The sequence below is a fragment of the Pristiophorus japonicus genome, chromosome 4 (genome assembly GCF_044704955.1).
Source record: "Pristiophorus japonicus isolate sPriJap1 chromosome 4, sPriJap1.hap1, whole genome shotgun sequence".
Taxonomy (NCBI): Eukaryota; Metazoa; Chordata; class Chondrichthyes; family Pristiophoridae; genus Pristiophorus; species Pristiophorus japonicus.
The window spans coordinates 38,665,893-38,689,627 of record NC_091980.1 but is presented as its reverse complement, the minus strand read 5'-3'; the positions used below and the strand labels follow the sequence as shown (position 1 = coordinate 38,689,627).

General features: G+C 43.1%; 1 protein-coding gene across 6 annotated transcripts in view; it reads right to left on the bottom strand.

Annotated features, from left to right (window-relative positions):
* Window positions 1-23,735, bottom strand: part of tenm2a (teneurin transmembrane protein 2a) — a 652,746-nt gene that overhangs the window by 33,129 nt on the left and 595,882 nt on the right. For 3 of the 6 annotated variants that reach the window (XM_070878095.1, XM_070878098.1, XM_070878101.1), the window contains 4 exons: window positions 23,189-23,209; window positions 18,971-19,203; window positions 3,732-3,886; window positions 1,286-2,160 (listed from right to left, as the gene is read on the bottom strand). In XM_070878095.1, coding sequence (XP_070734196.1) covers window positions 1,286-2,160; window positions 3,732-3,886; window positions 18,971-19,203; window positions 23,189-23,209 — 1,284 coding nt within the window. The remainder of the gene's footprint in view (window positions 1-1,285; window positions 2,161-3,731; window positions 3,887-18,970; window positions 19,204-23,188; window positions 23,210-23,735) is intronic. The other 3 variants (XM_070878097.1, XM_070878100.1, XM_070878096.1) reach the window with 2 other exon arrangements.

The window sequence follows — 23,735 nt, the reverse complement described above, 5'->3', positions numbered from 1 at the left end:
AATAAATGATATCAGGTCAACCTATATCTTACATATAGACCCCATCAATGTTATAGCGAGAATCAGATGAATGGGAGTGAGTTACATAGAGAACCAGTGAACACTTGTGAATGAGTGACACAAGAACAATGGATATTTAAGATTGAATTACTGAGAAAGTAAAAGATACTTGATGTTGAGCTTCACAGAGAATAATGAATACCAAGAATTGGGTTATACAGAGGCAAATAATGTTCCTTTTAAAATTATACAGGGAATACTGGAGCTAGTTATCATTTATAATATGTGCATACAGTAATTTTTTTTCCTGTACTTTATGATGTTTTGTGTACTTCTGCTGGTGTTGAGCTGTGTGTCATGGGAGATGTTGTACTTTCAGTGATCATACTGCAATTGACAGACCACATAAATTCTGAAGTAATATTAGTTTTGTGATGCAGGAGTTCTAATATTACCATGTTATTTCAGATAGTTAATTGCAGAAACAATCACCATCACATATGCATTACAATGTAACTGTCAAGGGTTTCCTTGCAACTAAGTAGCGGTTGACCTTCCTCACTGACTTTCATCCACATGGCCCATTAGCAACAACCCAGATTGATTTTTTTTAAACTTTAACAAAATATTGTATTATATTTCTCATATCTACAGTACAGTAACAGATCTCAGAACCCTTTGTGAACATTATAAAGTATTCACAAATGTGCTGGAAATAAAGAACAGAGGACGTCTTCACAGTTTGATTTGTGATGTCATTATACATAGCGAGGAATTCTTACCTATGTTTTTTCAAATATAAATGTTAACTTTTCAACAATTCTTGGGGAGAAAAACTAGCGTTTAACTTTCAGATAAAAGTGTAATTTATACCCTTAGCACAAACACCACCTTTGTTTCAAAACTCAAGCGATCAAATATTAGGCAGCTCCAATGAATCACCAGATCTTCTAGATTTAATGTAATACTCATTACTTTAGCTTTACTGGAATCACTTAAGATGTCGCCTGAACTTGTCTACTGGCATTCATTTGCATACTAATCATTACACTAATTAAAGTAGGTGAGGTTACAAAATAGATGTATGGCCCAGTGTTTCTGCTGGTTCCTTATTTTAATGAAAATGGAACAGTTTACCCACTTTATGTGGTGCTATTTCACTGGCTAGTTTCCACAAATCCATGAGAGATGATGGAACCCCAAGAGTAATAATTTCCAATTGACAATCATGTACATACTTCACATTTTGGTAAGAACATGTATTCATTAAGTAAATAACTCTTACTCAAAGAAAGTGGTCCAACCAATGTCATCTGTTTTAGTCGCCAGGAGGCCAGTGTTTCCATTGTATGTCAGTACAACTAGCTCTTGATTCTGGAGTGACACCATCTTTAGTCCGCCATTAGCGTTAATGGTCAGAGAACACACCTGGTTGTCTGACATCAGTAAGTGCCGTGGCACCCCATTGCTATCCCTTCGGATCTTTAAAGTGTTTCCATTGTTGTCAGTCACTTCCACAATGTCATTATCTGGGCTGTAGGAGAAATTGTATATGTAGTCACCGGTGACCAGGCTCATTGTATACTGGTGTATCCCATTTGAATTGAAAACATATAGCTCCTGCTCAGCTGCTGAAGCAACCTCGTAGAAACTCATCGGGTTCATTTGTGGCTTGTTTCGATTAACTGCTCGGATGCGGATGTTCCCCAGGTCAGCTATGAAAATGGTCCCATCTGGCGAGACTGCCAGTGAAGATGGAGAATTCAGCTTGGCATCTGTGGCATAACCATCATCCCCTGAGAAGCAGTCACAGTTGACATCATTCTTACAGTCACAGTCCGAGGCCATCCCCGCCAGCAAGGAGATTTCCCCATTGGTTGTCACTTGCCGTACACGGTTTATCTTCTTCTCATCAGTTTCTGCAATGTAAAGTATGCCAGTGTGGGAGACAGCAATGGCACTGGCAGACTCCAGTGCTGAGTGAATGGCCAGCTTGCTGAGCGAATAATCTATGCCAGGAACCTGACAGTGCATGGGTCGGCCAGCTATAATGCTGACCTGATGGTTCTCAGTTATCCGCAGAATGACATTATTCTCCAGGACATAGAGAGAATTATCCATTGGGTTGATGGCAAGGTTAGTTGGCCATTCTAATCGTACCTAAGTAGAGGAAAATGGGAATATGCAGCATTGAATGTGGTAGTTTAAGCAAAAAAAACGAATTTCAATGAAAAGGCATTATATGGCTTACATGGCTTTTAAGGTCATTTTTTATTTTTTGAATGCATACTGCAGTTAGGTAGATATTTCACATTATGAATGTATTTCAATTTAATTAGAGGTCATCTAGACTTAAAATTGAACTTTCGTCTTCAATGGTCCCACTAACTCTTGCCTCTGACTAAAACTTTTTCTGATGTAATGCCTGTTGCTGGTCACTCTCCATCTGAGACATGAACTTTATAAAACACTCTCTCCACAACAGCCAGGCCTCACTTAGCACCATAACACAAACATTGTTTGCATTTTCCCTCACTCTCACAGCTTCTGACAAAGCACAACCTCGGAGATAATGCAGATTATTTATGGCTTCCTTAATAATCGAAATCAGACTATGCCACATCCATTTTCATAATTTATATCACACCTTTATTGTTACACTCTGATAAAACACATGTTACTTATTCCCTGTAGTAGTGAATACTGGGCGGCTCACATAGTTCGCATGCCTGACACAAGACTCCCAAAACAAGCGCTCTACTCGGAACTCCTGCAGGACAAGCGAGCCCAAGGTGGGCAGAGGAAACATTTCAAGGACACCCTCAAAGCCTCCTTGATAAAATGCAACATCCCCACCGACATCTGGGAGCCCATGGCCAAAGACTGCCCTAAATGGAGGAAGTGCATCCGGGAGGATGCTGAGCACCTCGAGTGTCATCGCCGAGAGCATAGAGAAACCAAGCGCAGGCAGTGGAAGGAGCGTGCGGCAAACCCGTCCCTTCCCTCAGTGACCTATCTGTGCCACCTGTGACAGAGACTGTAATTCCTGTATTGGACTGTACAGTCATCTAAAAACTCATTTTTAGAGTGGAAGCAAGTCTTCCTCGATTTCATTCCCTCAGTACTCCTTAAGCTGGCAGTCTCACTCAAAGATGCCATAAGGATGGCTGATGTGTTAAATTTCATAGTGGTGCTGCAGATGGTGAAATCTTGAGGCAGATGTTAACATGTTGGTGGGGTGGTGTGGAAGGAATTTTATCCTGAAATTGACCATAAATCAGCTGGGAATCTCGGATGCTGTTATTGGATGGAAGAATGGAAAATATTCAAACCCCCAGCATGGACTTCCCTCACATTGACCAGCACAAAAAAAAACAATTGGAACCATTTCTGCTCCTAGTGCTACCAGATGTGTGAAAAACAATAATAATGTATCATCCAATAGGTTCTATGGGGATGGGTGAGGAGGTTTTGGAATTTTCATTTTAAATACAGCCAGTAATAAATGCCTACAATTTTAGATGAGCCATTGTTGGTATAAGCTCAGTCACTGCACAGTGGCTATCCTGAACGCCAATTTTAAAATAAGATACATCCAAAGAAATACAAGATGTTCAGTTACTTTTCAGCTTGGTAATACTCTACCTAACCAGAGTACTAAATTAAGGATTGCCAGATCAATTTAACAAATCCTATGGAAGACAGATATTGCCTTTTCTATAAGATTTTACCTGGCTTACATCCATGCTGGAATCACAGCTCAGAGGACGAATTGCTGTTAAGTCATTGGAACCGAGCAACGTGGAAATGATTCCATTTTGGTCGACTTTCCTAATCATTGTTGCATCCACAAAATACATCAATCCATTCTTGTCCACTGCTATCCCTGGGAAGAGCACAAGAAGAGTTAGGATCATTGAGATAAACTCTTACAAAGGGTTTGAATACTGCCCTTTCAGGGACCCAAGTACAAATTCCGCTCAAAGAGTCCTTATTATTATAAAGCTAGGCATTCTCAATCCTTTTTCTGGGAGCCATCAATCCATAGCACAAAACTGCTCACAAGAAAGGACCAATTCACGTCAACATAGAAACATAGAAACATGGAAAATAGGTGCAGAAGTAGGCCATTTGGACCTTCCAGCCTGCACCGCCATTCAATAAGATCATGGCTGATCATTCCCTCAGTACCCCTTAAGCTGGCAGTCTCACTCAAAGATGCCATAAGGATGGCTGATGTGTTAAATTTCATAGTGGTGCTGCAGATGGTGAAATCTTGAGGCAGATGTTAACATGTTGGTGGGGTGGTGTGGAAGGAATTTTATCCTGAAATTGACCATAAATCAGCTGGGAATCTCGGATGCTGTTATTGGATGGAAGAATGGAAAATATTCAAACTCCCAGCATGGACTTCCCTCACATTGACCAGCACAAAAAAAAACAATTGGAACCATTTCTGCTCCCAGTGCTACCAGATGTGTGAAAAACAATAATAATGTATTATCCAATAGGTTCTATGGGGGTGGATGAGGAGGGAATATGAGTTTGGGAGCTAATTAAACCAAGGGCACCGTGCTTTAATTACCCTGCGATATCCTATATTCCAGCACAGAACTCAATAGATCTTTCACTAGTAAAATTAATATATGGATCAAAGATAAGCATTTTTGTTCTGCTTCTTGTTACTTAATACTTATGAGTATGTATTTAGGAATGACAGGCTTGTTCTGTTCTTTAATGCTGTTTGCTAAAGCCCCTATCAAGAGTTATTGGTTGCCAACCAACTAATGAAATCATAGATTTCCTCAACTATTTATCAATTAGCGTTGGCTAGTTCCACGTAACAACATACACATTGGGTTTATCGAATTAACATAGAAACACAGGCCCCAAGTTTCGTGCCGCGGCGAAAACGGCGCACCTCCGAGCTGGGCGCCTGTTTTTCGCGCCGAAAACTGCGCCTAAAAAAAAGTCCGATATTCTCGAGCTCCTTGGAGCTCGATGTCTGCTTGGCGCAGCGCACTCTTCGCAGCAGGGGGCGGAGCCTAACACTCGCGCCGATTTTCTAAGTAGCAGGGGGCGGGTACAATTTAAATTCGCCTTCGTGGTGCCGGCATCCCTGTGCGTGCGCGTTGGAGCGTTCGCGCACGTGCAGTCTCACACAAACATTGGCACTCGGCCATTTTTTAAAATACTGCAGAAAAAGTGAAGATTTGTTTCTTGGACCCCTGCAAAGGCTTGTGATTTAATTTTTTTTGATATTTCTGTGTGTGAGGGAGTGCTTTTAGTAGCACTGCTGAATAAATCACCTGCTGAAATCAGTGAGTTCAGCTTTTCACTGCTAAACTTGCAGAACCGGTGCTGCATTGGTGCATGCAAATTAAGGACTGTGTGTTTGGAGAAATAAGAGTGCCAATTCAACTTTGCAATAATACGTGGTGTTGACAATGCAGCACCCATTCTGCAAATTTAAATATAAAACTGTTGATGTGGCTACCTCTCCCTGTCCAAATGGCCTCAGTCCCCCTCACAGCTCGAAGGCTACTGCTGTATCTTCGGCTGCTGGCCAGCCACTGACGCTGCTGATATCCTATGGCCGAATGGCCTCATGTCCGTCCGCTGCTGATTCTTTGGCTGCCGGCCAGCCACTGACGCCGCCCCTAAAGCGTGGCCGATTGGCCTCAAGAACCTTAATGAGCTGCGTGTGTCCTGCGTTGATTCTTCGGCTGCCGGCCAGCCACTGACGCCGCTGCTATCTCATGTCCGAATGGCCTCACATTGGTCCGCTGATTCTTCAGCTGCTGGCCAGCCACTGACGTCGCTGATATCTCATGGCCGAATGGCCTCGGGTCCGTCCGGTGCTGCTTCTTCGCGGCCAGCCACGAAGAGAATGAAGGCCTGCCTCAAGCACTGCAGCTCAGCTCGAAGCTTGCTGCCGCTGCCGTCGAGACACTGACGCCACACCCCTGCCTGTCTCCAACATGAAAGGCCTGCCTGAAGCACTTTCACACAGGTAGGAAGATGGTTTATTTAATCTTTTCTTTGCTTATAAATTTTTATTCAGGTTGGATTTATTTGTATAATATTTGTATAAGTATAACTAAGGATTGATTGTAGAATTTAATGACTTCCCTTCCCCCTCCTCCCCCCCCCCACCTCGTTCCCTACGCCTAATTTGTAACCTACGCCTGATTTTCTAAAGTGTAGACAAGGTTTTTTCGAGTGTACAAAAATCTTCACTTACTCCATTCTAAGTTAGTTTGGAGTAAGTTTTCACTCACGAAACTTTGAAATCAGGCGTAAGTGGCCGGACACGTCCCCTTTTGGAAAAAAAATTCTGTTCCAAAGTGAAACTGTTCTAACTGACTAGAACTGGAGCAAACTAAATGTGGAGAATTCCGATTTCTAAGATACTCCGTTCTACACCAGTTGCTCCTAAAAATCAGGAACAAATCATGTGGAAACTTGGGGCCAGAGAAATTTACAGCGCAGGAGGCCATTCCGGCCCATCGTGTCTGCGCCGGCCGACAAAGAGCCACACGACCCTTGGTCAGCAGCCCTAAAGGTTACATATAAACATATGAACAATGACGGAAAGGCAAAGAGCACCCAGCCCAACCAATCCGCCTCACCACAACTGCGACACCCCTTATACTAAAACATTCTACACTCCACCCCAACCGGAGCCATGTGATTTCCTGGGAGAGGCAAAAACCAGATAAAAACCCAGGCCAATTTAGGGAGAAAAAAATCTGGGAAAATTCCTCTCCGACCCATCCAGGTGATCGGAACTAGTCCAGGAGATCACCCTGGCCGTATTCTATTCCCTGCAGTACTTACCATTATATCTGTTCCGTCCAACAAAAGGTCATCCAGTCTAATCCCAATTAGCAGCTCTAGGTCCATAACCCTGCAGGTTACTGCACTTTAAGTGCCCATCCAACCATTTCTTAAAAGTGGTGAGGGTTTTTGCATCCACCACTCTTCCAGGCAGCGCGTTCCAGATCCCCACAACCCTCTGCATAAAGAAGCCCCCCCTCAAATCGCCTCTACACCTTCCACCAACCACCTTAAAACTATGCTCCCTCGTAATAGACCCCTCCACCAATGGAAATAGACTCTTAATATCCACTATGTCCAGGTCTCTCAATATTTTGTACACCTCAATGGGGTCTCCTCTCAACCTCCTCTGTTCCAATGAGAACAAACCCAGCCTATCCAATCTGTCCTCATAACTAAGATTCTCCATTCCAGGCAGCATCCCAGTAAATCTCCTCTGTGCCCTCTCTAGTGCAATCACGTCCTTCCTATAATATGGCGACCAGAACTGTATGCAATACGCCAGCTGTGGCCTAACCAAAGTATTATACAATTTAAGCATAACCTCCCTGCTTTTATATTTTATGCCTCGGCCAATAAAGCCAAGCATTCTGTATGCCTTCTTAACCACCTTATCCACCTGGCCTGCTACTTTCAGGGATCTGTGGACAAGCACTCCAAGGTCCCTTTGTTCATCTACACTATTAAGTGGCCTACTGCTTAATGTGTATACTCTTTCCTTATTAGCCTTCCCAAAGTGCGTTACCTCACACTTCTCTGAATTAAATTTAATTTGCCACTGCTCTGCCCACCTGACCAGTAGATGGATATCCTCCTGCAGCCCATGACTTTCCTCTTCATTATTAACCACACAGCCAATTTTAGTGTCATCTGCCAACTTCTTAATCATACTCCCTATATTCAAATCTAAATCATTGATATATACCACAAAAAGCAAGGGTCCCAGTACTGAACCCTGTGGAAACCCACTGGAAACATCCTTCTAGTCACAAAAACATCCATCAATCATTACCCTTTGCTTCCTACCTCTAAGCCAATTTTGGATCCAACTTGACACTTTGCCCTGTATTCCATGGGCTTTAACCTTCATGACCAGTCTACCATGCTTATCAAAAGCTTTGCTAAAATCCACATACACTACATTGGACGCAATACCCTCATCGACCCTCTTGGTTACCTCCTCAAAAAATTCAATCAGGTTAGTCAGACACGATCTTCCCTTAACAAATCCATGCTGACTGTCCCTAATTAATCCTTGATTTTCCAAATGCAGATTTATCCTGTCTTTCAGGATTTTTCCAATAATTTTCCCACTACTGTGGTTAGGCTGACAGTCCTGTAATTACTCGGCCTATCACTTTCTCCTTTCTTATACAAGGGTACTACATTAGCAGTCTTCCAATCCTCCGGCACCATGCCCAGATCCAAAGAGGACTGGAAAATGATGGTCAAGGCCTCTGCTATTTCCTCCTTTACTTCGCTCAACAGCCTGGGATGCATTTCATCCGGGCCTGGGGGCTCATATAATTTCAAAGCTGCTAAACCTCTCTCACTACCTCTCTCACTATATTTATTTCCTCCAGAATATCACACTCTTCCTCGATAGCAGAACTTGCATTGCCCCTTTCCTTTGTGAAAACAGATGCAAAGTATCCAGTAAGAAACATAGAAACATAGAAAATAGATGCAGGGGTAGGCCATTCGGCCCTTCGAGCCTGCACCGTGATTCGATAAGATCATGGCTGATCATTCCCTCAGTACCCCTTTCCTGCTTTCTCTCCATACCCCTTGATCCCTTTAGCCATAAGGACAATATCGAACTCCCTCTTGAACATATCCAATGAACTGGCAACAACAACTCTCTGCAGCAGGGAATTCCACAGGTTAACAACTCTCTGAGTGAAGAAGTTTCTCCTCATCTCAGTCCTAAATGGTCTAACACTTATCCTAAGACTGTGTCCCCTGGTTCTGGACTTCCCCAACATCGGGAACAATCTACCCGCATCTAACCTGTCTCGTCCCGTCAGAATCTTGTATGTTTCTATGAGATCCCCTCTCATCCTTCTAAACTCCAATGTATAAAGGCCCAGTTGATCCAGTCTCTCCTCATATGTCAGTCCGGCCATCCCGGGAATCAGTCGGGTGAACCTTCGCTGCACTCCCTCAATATCAAGAACGTCCTTCCTCAGATTAGCAGACCAAAATTGAACACAATATTCCAGGTGAGGCCTCAGCAAGGCCCTGTACAACTGCAGTAAGAACTCCCTGCTCCTATACTCAGGCTCGAAGGGCCGAATGGCCTACGCCTGCACCTATTTTCTGTGTTTCTATCCCCTAGCTATGAAGGCCAACATACCATTTGCCTTCTTTACCGCCTGCTGTACCTGTATGCCAACTTTCAATGACTGATGAACCATGACACCCAGGTCTCGTTGCACCTCCCCTTTTCCTAATCTGCCACCATTCGGATAATATTCTGTCTTGGCGTTTTTGCCCCCAAAGTGGATAACCCCACATTTATCCACATTATAATGCATCTGCCATGCATTTGCCCACTCGCCCAACCTGTCTAAGTCACCCTGCAGCCTCTTAGCGTCACCCAGTTTAGTGTCATCTGCAAACTTGGAGATATTACACTCAATTCCTTCATCTAAATCGTTATGTATATTGTAAAGAGCTGGGGTCCCAGCACTGAGACCTGCGGCACTCCACTCGTTACTGCCTGCCATTCTGAAAAGGATCCGTTTATCGTCCACTCTCTGCTTCCTGTCTGCCCACCAGTTCTCTATCCACATCAGTATATTATCCCCAATACCATGTGCTTTGATTTTGCATACCAATCTCTTGTGTGGAACCTTGTCAAAAGCCTTTTGAAAGTCGAAATACACCACATCCACTGGTTCTCCCTTGTCCACTCTACTAGTTACATTCTCAAAAAATTCCAGAAGATTTGTCAAGCATGATTTCCCCTTCATAAATCCATGCTAACTTGGACCAATCCTGTCACTGCTTTCCAAATGCGCTGCTATTTCATCCTTAATAATTGATTCCAACATTTTCCCCACCACTGATGTCAGGCTAACCGGTCTATAATTACCCACTTTCTCTCACCCTCCCGTTTTAAAAAGTGGGGTTACATTAGCTACCCTCCAGTCCATAGGAACTGATCCCGAGTCGATAGACTGTTGGAAAATGATCACCAATGCATCCACTATTTCTGGGGCCACTTCCTTAATTACTCTGGGATGCAGACTCTCAGGCCCCGGGGATTTATCGGCCTTCAATCCCATCAATTTCCCTAACACAATTTCCCGCCTAATAAGGATATCATTCAGTTCCTCCTTCTCACTAGACCCTCGGTCCCCTAGTACTTTCGGAAGGTTATTTCTGTCTTCCTTCGTGCAGACAGAACCAAATTATTTGTTCAATTGGTCTGCCATTTCTTTGTTCCCCATTATAAATTCCCTTCCAACATTTTCCACCTCCACACAAAGATTACCCTCATGGTCTGTAATATGCCCTACCCTTTCTTTAGTTACCCTCTTACTCTTAATATATTTAAAGAACATCTTAGAGTTTTCCTTAATTTTACTGGCCAAGAATTTCTCGTGCTCTCTCTTAACATTCTTAATATCCTTTTTAATTTTTCCTCTTAACTTTCTATATTCTTCGAAAGATTCGATAATATTTTGCCATTGATGTATGACAAAAGCGTCCCTTTTTTTCTTAATCCTCCCCTGTAAGTCCCTAGACATCCAAGGGGCCCTAGAATTATTTTTCCAACCTCTTTCTTTAAGGGCACATGTTTGGCCTGAGCCTTCAGGATCTCCTCCTTATATGCCTCCCACTGTTCCGACACTGATTTACCCATGGCAGATGAAGTATAATGTGGATAAATGTGAGGTTATCCACTTTGGTGGTAAAAACAGAGAGACAGATTATTATCTGAATGGTGACAGATTAGGAAAAGGGAAGGTGCAACGAGACCTGGGTGTCATGGTACATCAGTCATTGAAGATTAGCATGCAGGTACAGCAGGCGGTCAAGAAGGCAAATGGCATGTTGGCCTTCATAGCGAGGGGATTTGAATACAGGGGCAGGGAGGTGTTGCTACAGTTGTACAGGGCCTTGGTGAGGCCACACCTGGAGTATTGTGTACAGTTTTGGTCTCCTAACTTAAGGAAGGACATTCTTGCTATTGAGGGAGTGCAGCGAAGATTCACCAGACTGATTCCCGGGATGGCGGGACTGACCTATCAAGAAAGACTGGATCAACTGGGCTTGTATTCACTGGAGTTCAGAAGAATGAGAGGGGACCTCATGGAAACGTTTAAAATTCTGACGGGTTTAGACAGGTTAGATGCAGGAAGAATGTTCCCAATGTTGGGGAAGTCCAGAACCAGGGGTCACAGTCTGAGGATAAGGGGTAAGCCATTTAGGACCGGGATGAGGAGAAACTTCTTCACCCAGAGAGTGGTGAACCTGTGGAATTCTCTACCACAGAAAGTAGTTGAGGCCAATTCACTAAATATATTCAAAAGGGAGTTAGATGAAGTCCTTACTACTCGGGGGATCAAGGGTTATGGCGAGAAAGCAGGAAGGGGGTACTGAAGTTTCATGTTCAGCCATGAACTCATTGAATGGCGGTGCAGGCTAGAAGGTCTGAATGGCCTGCTCCTGCACCTATTTTCTATGTTTCTATGTAGCTGTTTCCAGTCCACCGTGGCCAAATCACTCCTTAACTTAGCAAAATTAGCTTTTCCCCAATTCGGAATTTTTATTCTAGGCCTATTCTTGTCCTTATCCATAACCAACTTAAATGTGACTGAATTATGGTCACTGGCACCCAAGTGCTCTCCCACTAATACCCCTTCATCCTGCCCAGCTTCATTCCCCAAAACTAAATCCAAGATTGCCCCCTCTCGTGTTGGTCTTGCTACATACTGACGAAAAAAAGTTCTCTTGAATGCATTTCAAGAATTCCACACCCTCTGTACCCTTCACACTAAATTTGTCCCAATCAATATTTGGATAGTTAAAATCCAAAATAATGGTCCCTAAATAATGAAGGTGCATTGAGCACATGTATTTATACTGTAATTATCTGAAAATAACTTGTTTTATTCACTTCTGTGCATTAGATCCAGACAATTCTCAAAGGTGGAATACAGTCAAACCTCATTATTATAAACCTATGAACTGGATGGTTCGTTCTTTCGGAAACTCATTTTACTTAACAATGCTTGAGTTACTGAATATTTTTTCAATGATTCTCAGATGGAAGAAGGTTAGTAAGAAGTGAGTTGATTGTGATGCAATTATTCAGAGATCGTAGATCATCTGCAAATTATTTCTCTATAGATCTGCATGGTGATTAATTTATTCAGATTATTTCTTAATTTTCCAGTGTTCACTATATTAAAAAAAACTGAAATGATTGAGGTTTATAATCTAACCCAAGTTCAGATTTGATTCATAGACTAATTAAACCATTTAAACCTCTTTGTTAGATTAGAACCCATCGGCTCACTTCCAGATAGGTATCTACTGTTTAAGATATAAATCATTTCAACTCTTCTGTAAATCATTCTTGTGCATCTATTGTTCAAGCTACAAACCATTTAAATTCCCCAATTACATTAAGCCCTGAAAGTCATTCCATGTATCTAATATTCAACATATAAACCATCTGAACACCACTGTAACTCACTCACTCTCATGTAATTCACCTCGACTTCACACAATTTTGTTTGAACATTGTTTGCCTTCATCCTAATTGGTGTCCTTGATTTTTTTTCACTCCATTAGCTGTGTGATATGGTATATAGGAGCAATAAAATGTTGCATATTCCATATATTGACCCATGCCAATTATACGTCTCCGGCCAATTTAATCACGCAAAGAAGAATCCACACACAGTACCATGGCCGCGATTTTGCCGGCACTCAGTGGATGGGATGGGTGGTGGGTCAACTGTGGAATTTTAAATGATTGACAGCGGGTCGGGAACCCACTGTCAAAACACGCACACCTGCATTTCTCGATAGCGGGTTTGCTCAGCGCTGGTAGACCCAACAGCCAGCGGCGAGGGACCCAATTCAAATCATTAGTGGCGTGTTTACAGCCACTTAACAATGCTTTTCCCCCAGCTTTTTAACTTTCACAGGTCTCCTGCGGATTTCCTACTGTGGCTAGATCTCGTCAGTCAAGTTGAGGCAGGAGGTCAGTGGCCATTGAATCAGCTGATGAGGTGACAACTTCAAATGTCAACTGAAAGCTCCCAGCTGATTCAGATATCTTCCCTTCAGCATTAGCATCTCAAAACTGCATTCCCACCACAGATTCAGGATGCTGCAAGATTTTACATAAGTCTCCATGCAGTCTGACGTCACTACCTCTCCAAGCATTGACAGATCGCTTCTGTCATCTCTACTTCACCTGCCATCTATTCCATCAGCATGGGAGCACATTATACTCTCTCAGCTTGGGCCTCAGAATCTGACCATGATCAGCCCCAACCTCAACATCACCCGGCACACTAGCAGCAACGACAACCACACCAACCTTCTCCGCAATCACCTGATGCTGCACAGAACAGAGGACATCAGCACCCAACCACATTGCTGCCCGGGATGCCAGGGATGGCCTCACCATGGCCACAGTTACTTCACTTAATGCTGCACATCCTGGCTGCCAAATGATGCGCCAGGTTGACACCAACCCACACTAACACCATAAAGCATTCCTACAATGCCCAAGCCATTCCTTTCATACTCATCAGCATTGCGGGTGTAGCGTTATGTCTCACCATTCACTGTAATTCACTAAGCCATTTCCAAAGCTGCACAGAAATCTATCCAAGAGTACAAAGTGTTGAAAATAAGGATTTCAATGTTTGACAGCACATTACCAGAAACTTCATATGAACATTGGCTAAAACACACAAGTGCCTACCCTTAGTTAGTATGATTGGACTACACTGTGATGTGTGCGCGCACTAGGTCCATGCAGCAGAGCTGGTCTCCAGTCGTCTTGGATAACCCTTGCCACTGGACCAAGACCCAGCTCTGTCAAGCCCATATGGTGGCTGGTGTGCAATGGCCACCACACGTAAAAAAAATCCATGCACAGACATCTTCCACCTTTCAAGATTTAGTTCTGGAACTGGAATATTAGGTCCTTCATTGAAACACCTGTGAACTTTTTGGCGTGGAAGCAAGTCATCCTCGACTACGTGTACGGGAAGTGTATCCGCCTCCAGCTCCTAACGGACTGCATTGTGGCACTGGAGCTGCAGGTGGATTCACTCTGGAGCATCCATGATGCTGAGAACGATGTGAATAGCACGTTTAGCGAGTTGGTCTTACCGCAGGTTAAAGGTACACAGCCAGAGAGGGGATGGGTGACCAATAGGAAGAGCAGTGCAAGGAAGGTCCCCTGCGGTCATCCCCCTCAAAACAGATACACCGCTCTGGGTACTGTTGAGAGGGATGACTCATCAGAGGAGAGCAGCAGCAGCCAAGTTCATGGCACCATGGGTGGCTCTGCTGCACAGGAGGGCAGGAAAAAGAGTGGGAGAGCTATAGTGATAGGGGATTCGATTGTAAGGGGAATAGATAGGCGTTTCTGCGGCCGCAACCGAGACTCCAGGATGGTATGTTGCCTCCGTGGTGCAAAGGTCAAGGATGTCTCGGAGCGGGTGCAGGACATTCTGAAAAGGGAGGGTGAACAGCCAGTTGTCATGGTGCATATAGCTACCAACGATATAGGTAAAAAACGGGATGAGGTCCTACGAGACGAATTTCGGGAGCTAGGAGCTAAATTAAAAAGTAGAACCTCAAAAGTAGTAATCTCAGGATTGCTACCAATGCCACGTGCTAGTCAGAGAAGGAATCTCAGGATAGCTCAGATGAATACCTGGCAGGACCGGAACCAATGTCCGAGGGGGAGTGCTTGCTAGTGCTGTTGGGGAGGAGTTAAACCAACAATGCAGGGGGATTGGAACCTATGCAGGGAGACAGAGAGAAATAAAATGGAGGCAGAAGCAAAAGATAGAAAGGAGAATAGTAAAAGTGGAGGGCAGAGAAACCCAAGGCAAGAAACAAAAAGGGCAACATTACAGAAAAATTCTAAAGGGGCAAAGTGTGTTAAAAAGACAAGCATGAGAGGCTCTGTGCCTTAATACGAGGAGTATTCGGAATAAGGTGGACGAATTAACTGCGCAGATAGCTGTTAACGGATATGATATAATTGGCATCACAGAGACATGGCTCCAGGGTGACCAAGGCTGGGAACAAAACATCCAGGGGTATTCAACATTTAGGAAGGATAGACAGAGAGGAAAAGGAGGCGGGGTGACGTTGCTGGTTAAAGAGGAAATTAATGCAATAGTAAGGAGGGATATTAGCCTGGATGATGTGGAATCGGTATGGGTGGAGCTGCGGATTACTAAAGGGCAGAAAACGCTATTGGGAGTTGTGTACAGACCACCAAACAGTAGGAGTGAGGTTGGGGACAGCATCAAACAAGAAATAAGGGATGTGTGCAATAAAGATACAGCAGTTATCATGGGCGACTTTAATCTACATATTGATTGGGCTAACCAAACTGATAGCAATGCGGTGGAGGAGGATTTCCTGGAGTGTATTAGGGATGGTTTTCGAGACTAATATGTCGAGGAACCAACTAGAGAGCTGGCCATCCTAGACTGGGTGATGTGTAATGAGAAGGGACTAATTAGCAATCTTGTTGTGTGAGGCCCCTTGGGGAAGAGTGACCATAATATGGTAGAATTCTTTAGTAAGATGGAGAGTGACACAGTTAATTCGGAAACTGGGGTCCTGAACTTAAGGAAAGGTAACTTCGACGGTATGAGGCGTGAATTGGCTATAATAGACTGGCAAAGGATACTTAAAGGATTGACGGTGGATAAGCAATGGCAAACATTTAAAGATCACATGGATGAACTTCAGCAATTGTACATCCCTGTCTGGAGTAAAAATAAAACGGGGAAGGTGGCTCAACCGTGGCTAACAAGGGAAATTAAAGATAGTGTTAAAACCAAGGAAGAAACATATAAATTGGCTAAAAAAAGCAACAAACCTGAGGACTGGGAGAAATTTAGAATTCAACAGAGGAGGACTAAGGGTTTAATTAAGAGGGGGAAAATAGAGTACGAGAGGAAGCTTGCAGGGAACATAAAAACAGACTGCAAAAGCTTTTATAGATAAGTGAAGAGAAAAAGATTAATGAAGACAAACGTAGGTTCCTTGTAGTCGGATTCGGGTGAATTTATAATGGGGAACAGGGAAATGGCTGACCAACTGAACAAATACTTCGGTTCTGTCTTCACGAAGGAAGACACAAATAACCTTCCGAATGTACTAGGGGACCGAGGATCTAGTGAGGAGGAACTGAAGGATAGACTTATTGGACGGGAAATTGTGTTATGGAAATTGATGGGATTGAAGGCCAATAAATCCCCGGGGCCTGATAGTCTGCATCCCAGAGTAATTAAGGAAGTGGCCCTAGAAATAGTGGATGCATTGGTGATCATTTTCCAACAGTCTATCGACTCGGGATCAGTTCCTATGGAGGGTAGCTAATGTAGCATCACTTTTTAAAAAAGGGGGGAGATAGAAAACGGGTAATTATAGACCGGTTAGCCTGCCATCAGTAGTGGGGAAAATGTTGGAATCAATCATTAAGGATAAAATAGCAGCGCATTTGGAAAGCAGTGACAGGATCGGTCCAAGTCAGCATGGATTTATGAAAGGGAAATCATGCTTGACGAATCTTCTGGAATTTTTTGAGGATGTAACTAGCAGAGTGGACAAGGGAGAACCTTGTGGTGTATTACGACTTTCAAAAGGCTTTTGACAAGGTCCCGCACGAGAGATTGGTGTGCAAAATCAAAGCACATGGTATTGGGGCTAATGTATTGACGTGGACAGAGAACTGGTTGACCGACAAGAAGCAGAGAGTCGGGATAAACGGATCCTTTTCAGAATGGCAAGCAGTGACTAGTGAGTGCCGCAGGACTCAGTGCTGGGACCCCAGCTCTTTACAATATACATAACAATTTAGATGAAGGAATTGAGTGTTATATCTCCAAGTTTGCAGATGACACTCAACTGGGTGGCGGTGTGAGCTGTGAGGAGGATGCTAAGATGGTGACTTGGACAGGTTAGGTGAGTGGGCAAATGTATGGTAGATGCAGTATAATGTGGAGAAATGTGAGGTTATCCATTTTGGGGGCAAAAACACAAAGGCAGAATATTATTTGAATGGCAGATTAGAAAAAGTAATTGAAAGTTGGCATGCAGGTACAGCAGGCGGTAAAGAAGGCAAATGGTATGTTGGCCTTCATAGCTAGGGGATTTGAGTATAAGAGCAGGGAGGTCTTACTGCAGTTGTACAGGGCCTTGGTGAGGCCTCACCTGGAATAGTGTGTTCAGTTTTGGTCTCTAATCTGAGGAAGGACGTTCTTGCCATTGAGGGAGTGTAGCGAAGGTTCACGAGACTGATTCCAGGAATGGCTGGACAGACATATGAGGAGAGACTGGATCAAGTGGGCCTTTATTCACTGGAGTTTAGAAGGATGAGAGGGAATCTCATAGAACCGTATAGGATTCTGATGGGACTGGACAGGTTAGCTGCGGGAAGAATGTTCCTGATGTTGGGGAAGTCCAGAACCAGGGGATATAGTCTTAGGTTAAGGTTTAGGCCATTTAGGACTGAGATGAGGAGAAACTTCTTCACTCAGAGAGTTGTTAACCTGTGGAATTCCCTCCTGCAAAGAGTTGTTGATGCCAGTTCATTGGATATATTCAAGAGGGAGTTAGATATGGCACTTACGGCTAGAGAGATCAAGGAGTATGGAGAGAAAGCAGGAAAGGGGTACTGAGGGAATGATCAGCCATGATCTTATTGAATGGCAGTGCATGCTTGAAGGGCCGAATGGCCTATTCCTGCACCTATTTTCTATGTTTCTATGTGACTCGAGGGACTGCCTATGATGATGATGGCCTAGAATGAGGGTGAGTGTGAGGGGTGGCTATTAAGATGGGGAAGTGATAATATAGATAGAGAGGGATGGATGGAGGTGCAAGATAAGTTGGTGTGAGTAAGGATGTGCAGTAGTAGGTTAGCGAATGCAGAGTGATGGGGATGTGATGAGTGACACAGCAGGATGAGGTTGAATGTTGGTTTGCAGTAATGTTTCTTGATCTCCTGAGATCATTGAAAGGTTTGTGCCACTGGAGTCAGGTCCTCCTGATGACATCCCTGCTTGTACCCTCCTGTGCAATGTGCCACCAGGCTGCATTGGTCTCCTGGGGACGTCTCTTCCACCCATTGAAAGGGAAGAGAACGTCCATGCATGTTGTGACTCCCACCATAAGCATATGGAATGAGTCATGGCAGAGCCTGGGTGCAGCCCTGCTCCTCTGTGCAGTGATTGTCAGTGTTTGCAGCACCTGAATGCTGTAGAACACTGACAGCACAATTGTCAAACTAAATTTGCGCATGGTCCCTTTAAGGAAACCGGCTGATGATGCGTCATCAAATGATGTCATCAGACCTACTTCCTTCAATTGGCCGGGAAACACACTGGGCGTCCTTAACAAGCCCAATCAGGGGAATGTCATGTCAGAGGCCGGGATGGAGCCAACAGTGGGGCCGGGACCCACCACCGAATTCGCTCGCCTTGGACCCGCTGAGGTAGGGGAAATTGCAGCCCATGTTGTCTATCCTTAAATCAACAGCTGATAGTTTCAGGGGGATCTACTATGAAGTAGGATCTTATAATGTAATTTTCTAACTAAAGTTCTCCCACGCAACGCTGTTCCATATATACTTCTACCTTGGGAGCAGATATATGTGCTGAAACACCTCTCATCATTTCACTTAGATTATGTACACAAAATTGCCTTCATTAGGCTCTGGAGCAGAACTTTACCTTTCAATGTGAAACTGGTAGTTTTTTTTCCACAAACTGTCCTGTTTAGCCACTGAATGCATTGCCATTCAAATGTTGCTGATGGGCACATTAACTTCCAGTTAAGAAAATGAAGCAAATGGAAAGTAAGCACACTTGGATACTGGGGAAGGTCATTTTAAAGACAATACCTCTGGGGCTCATCAGCGTAGCCTCGACTGCCTTCCCTCCATCACCGCATCTGGCTTCATCAAATGGCAGGCACTGCTCTCCAGTCCCTGCTACCACCTCTGAATTGGCAGCAAGATCCCTTGCTCCATTGAGAGACTTAATGCGGATGATCTGACGACTGTTTGTATCGGAAACAAACAGTGCCCCTGTGACAGGATCAACCGCCATGAAGTACTTATGGGCGGGGTTGTTGCTTCAAAACAAAAGAAAAAGACAAATTAGGTTGACGTTCACATGTCTGAGATTCTGTTTCCAAAGCTAAAAGAGCATCTTCATCGCAGTAACATTTTTTGAAAAATAGCTTTAAGTGTATGGTCAGATATACCATACTCTTGTAACTCATCCTAAGCTGCTCCAACAACGTTCTGTAAACACAGTATCAGAACAATATCCTTTACTACACAATCTGACATTTTCATTTCCTATATCAGTCATTCTTGTAGCTTCTTTGAGTCAGGCTGACAGTTCACTACCAAAATCATGTCAGTTTTATTTGTTCTTTATCTCATGTCCACAGGTAGCTGGATTGACATTGCCCACAACTAACTGCATTTAGGACTTTTACATCTGTGCAAGATCATCTCATCAATCTGGGCTCTAGTGATGGTGTTCTAAGACTGCACCACTTAGTCTGCAAGCAAAGCACTTTATAACTTTATCAACATTAAGGACAAAGGAGGCATCAAAGAATGTGTGGCAACATAATTTGTAATTCAAATGAAATGCTAAAAATATAAATATTATCATTTTATTGCTGTTACATGAATTGGTCCACGAAAATCAGCTAATGTGTTTTAAGGTTCTGGGCCTTCCTGATTATTTCATTAGGACATGAACTTCTCACAACAGGATGTCAATATACCTTTAAATGAGGTTGAAAATGGAGTTAAGTGCTAATGAGAACCAGATTCCATTTGAAAATTATTTTATATCTGAAATGTTGCTTTGCACACAGTCAGATGATCTGAAACTAAATTCTAATTTGAAGTACTTGATTTTAATCATCCACACTATATTCACAGTTACGTCTTTAAAGTGGAAAGCCAACAAATATTGATAGAACAGATTTGCTTTGCAACAGACTTTGATAAACCACACTTTCCTCACTAGAACAGATTCTGAGATGCCTGGTACTCCTTATGATTATGCACTTTATACCCCAGATCCCTCACCATATCACCATATACACTATAGCCCTTATTCCAGCACTCGGAACAGAACACCTTCCGCTCCCATGTCTCTCTTCTTTATTACTTTTTCACCAATCTCAGAGGCTTTGTTGCCTCAACAATGCCGACTGCACAACAAAACTAGCGTAACCTGGCTGTAAAATATAAACAATGTGTCATGATAAAGAATAGCAATATCTTGATTCTGCTGACGATTTCAGGTTTGCTCAAGAAGCATAATTGAAAGACTTGTCGTGTAACTCATTTATAATCTCTTGTGTATTTGGTATCCCAGCTGATTCGTTGAAGGACATGTGTGCTTTTCTAATAAAACCTCAAACTAAAAACTTATATTCACAAATTATTTAATTCCACAAGAGCATAAAGCATTTATAAACATTAGATTGAGAAGACTAAACAATATGACCAGTTCAATAAAACACTACAATGGAAGTCGATTTACAAACATCATAAAGGAGTCAGTAGCACTATGGGTAAGTACTATCAATGTTAAGTACTGCCAACAGTAAATACATATGCTTAAATGAATTTTCCATGTATTTTTAAAAATAATTATATTTTTAACTTATGGTTACAGAGCTCCTCATGTAGTCCTCAAACAAAAACAGAGAGACGGACTATTATCTGAATGGTGACAGATTAGGAAAAGTGGAGGTGCAATGAGACCTGGGTGTCATGGTACAACAGTCATTGAACGTTGGCATGCAGGTTCAGCAGGCGGTTGAGAAAGCAAATGGCATGTTGGCCTTCATAGCGAGAGGATTTGAGTACAGGGGCAAGGAGATGTTACTACAGTTGTACAGGGAATTGGTGAGGCCACAGCTGGAGTAACTTGAGGAAGGACATTTTTGCTATTGAGGGAGTGCAGCGAAGGTTCACCAGACTGATTCCCGGGATGGCGGGACTGACATATCAAGAAAGACTGGATCAACTGGGCTTGTATTCACTGGAGTTCAGAAGAATGAGAGGGGATCTCATAGAAACGTTTAAAATTCTGACGGGTTTAGACAGGTTAGATGCAGGAAGAATGTTCCCAATGTTGGGGAAGTCCAGAACCAGGGGCCACGGACTAAGGATAAGGGGTGTGCCATTTAGGACGGAGCTGAGGAGAAACTTCTTCACCCAGAGAGTGGTGAACCTGTGGAATTCTCTACCACAGAAAGTTGTTGAGGCCAATTCACTAAATATATTCAAAAAGGAGTTAGATGAAGTCCTTACTACTAGGGGGATCAAGGGGTATGGCGAGAAAGCAGGAATGGGGTACTGAAGTTGCATGTTCAGCCATGAACTCATTGAATGGCGGTGCAGGCTCGAAGGGCCGAATGGCCTACTCCTGCACCTATTTTCTATGTTTCTATATTTCTCCATTTTGTTTGTTCCTCACCAATTCTCTTCCCTCCTCCTTTGCATTTCCAGAAATAACTGAAACCATGCTGGGATAAGATTCCACAGATATTGATCACTCTCTGGTACTTTGCCCAAGTGGCCATTGTCCAGGAGTAATTCTGGACTTGCTGTCAGTGTCAGCAGCCTATTTAATCACAGGGACATCAAATCTGAGCCTGATCCTGCAAGCACTCACAATCCATACTTACCCACTTGAAGTAGGGGTTGCCGGACAGCAGGCACCCTGCCTGATTTTTCACTCTCTAATTGAAGCAAATTACAGCACTAATTTATTGCCTGAGTTGAGAGCAGCTAACTCAATACTAACTGAAGACCTCGCTGGTCTGTACAGCTCAACTACTCCCTGTCTAAACACTGGTGAACTTGGAAGGGGGGGGAGAGGACAACTGCTCTTTTAATTTGTTAAGCAAACAATGGAACCTACATCAAGGGGATCCCACTCATTCATGGCGCCAGGGAATTTAACTGGGTTACAGACCAATCACAGAGAGTTTTGTTCATTCCTAACGTGAACTAATATTTAGTAACATATAAGTGGTGACTTTAAACTGGGTGTATGGGCAGTTAAAATCACCAACCATGGTCCCACACTAATCCCGCTAGTTATGATTTTCGATTGAGCTGGCAAAAGGGACACCCGCAAAGACCCGGCAGGGTCCTTCTTTAAACATGCAAATCAAGGCCCTCTGACATCATCGGGGTCCGATTGGTATTTTAACCAGGAGCTTGCGTGTAAAGCCATCGTTGCTTCTGGATAAAGAGAGCAACATTGAAGAGGTCTCTAGACACCTGTATTCTCAAATTTACATAGAGGAATTGTTATGTGTAATTGTAGTCGGGCTTACCACGGATGGTCAATAGTTATAGTCTACAGAATTGTACTTATATAGTCCTGTTCAGATCCTCAGGATGCCTCAAAGCACACTACAGCCAATGAATTACTTTGAATGTTGCAGGCAAAAGCTATAGCCAATTGGCACACAGCACGGCTCCACAAACAGCATTGGGATAAATGACCAGGTAATCCATTTTTGATCGTGTCCGTTGAGAAATAAACATTGGCCCAGGACATTGGTGAACTCCCCTTTGCGAACAGTGCCATGGCATCTTTTATAACCACCCGAGAGGCTAGATGGGACCTCAATTTAGTATCTTATCCAAAAAGATGGCAGTGTTCCCTCAGTGCTACACAGATGTGTCAGCCTAGATTATGTGTTCACGTTCTGGAGTAGGGGCTTGAACCCACAGCCTTGGTAGTCTTGCTGTTCCAAAGACATGAGTGTACTTGTTCCAAAGGGAGATTTTTTCTTCACTTTTTCCCTCCCGAAAGCCATGGAAAAATTGGGTGATAGTGATGCAGCCCAGAGGTTGATCCCTCTTCCCACAGCTCATCTACTGATGAACTATAAACATTCAGAAGGAGTGATCTACAGGTAAGTAATAACCACTGATAGTACTTACCATTGATAATAATTAGTCACAGAGTTACCTTTGTCTATAGCAGGCTAAATAAACAGTAACAAGACAAAAAAGAGAAAAGATACTCTCTCTGAAGAAGGCAGGTTAAAGTGATTGGCTTACCTATGTCTAAAATCTTTATTTCTTTGCGGAAAGAAAGCGAAAGAGAAAGAGGAATAGGTAAAAATTATCCGAGACATACATTATTACATCATTAGCTTGTTCAATGATTGCTGAAGTTATTAAACACTGACAGAGGTAACGGCAAAATTGCTACTAGAGATCAAGGCGAGATTGATATCACCACTGTGGCTAGCACAATGTTCCTGGAACTATTCATATAATCAAAGAGATTGGTACGCTGGAATTTTTAAATGCACCATCCACACTTTCCAATTGCACTGTAAAGATTGCATCTGCTTGTGACATCTAAAAGATTAGAGCCACATAATTCTGTAATTCTACCTGTTGGAATTATCTTTTTTCCGAGGAATGCAAATAGCAATAATGAAGTGAAATGTTTGTACTGGGGATTTTCGATTGTATTGAGTGCGAGAACAGACACGTTTGAACCGATAACAGAAGTGAATCATATAAAAATAAATATAATGGAAACAAAAATTTCCTAGCACTGATAAACACCAAATTTGTTTTCTCTCAGGCCTAGGAT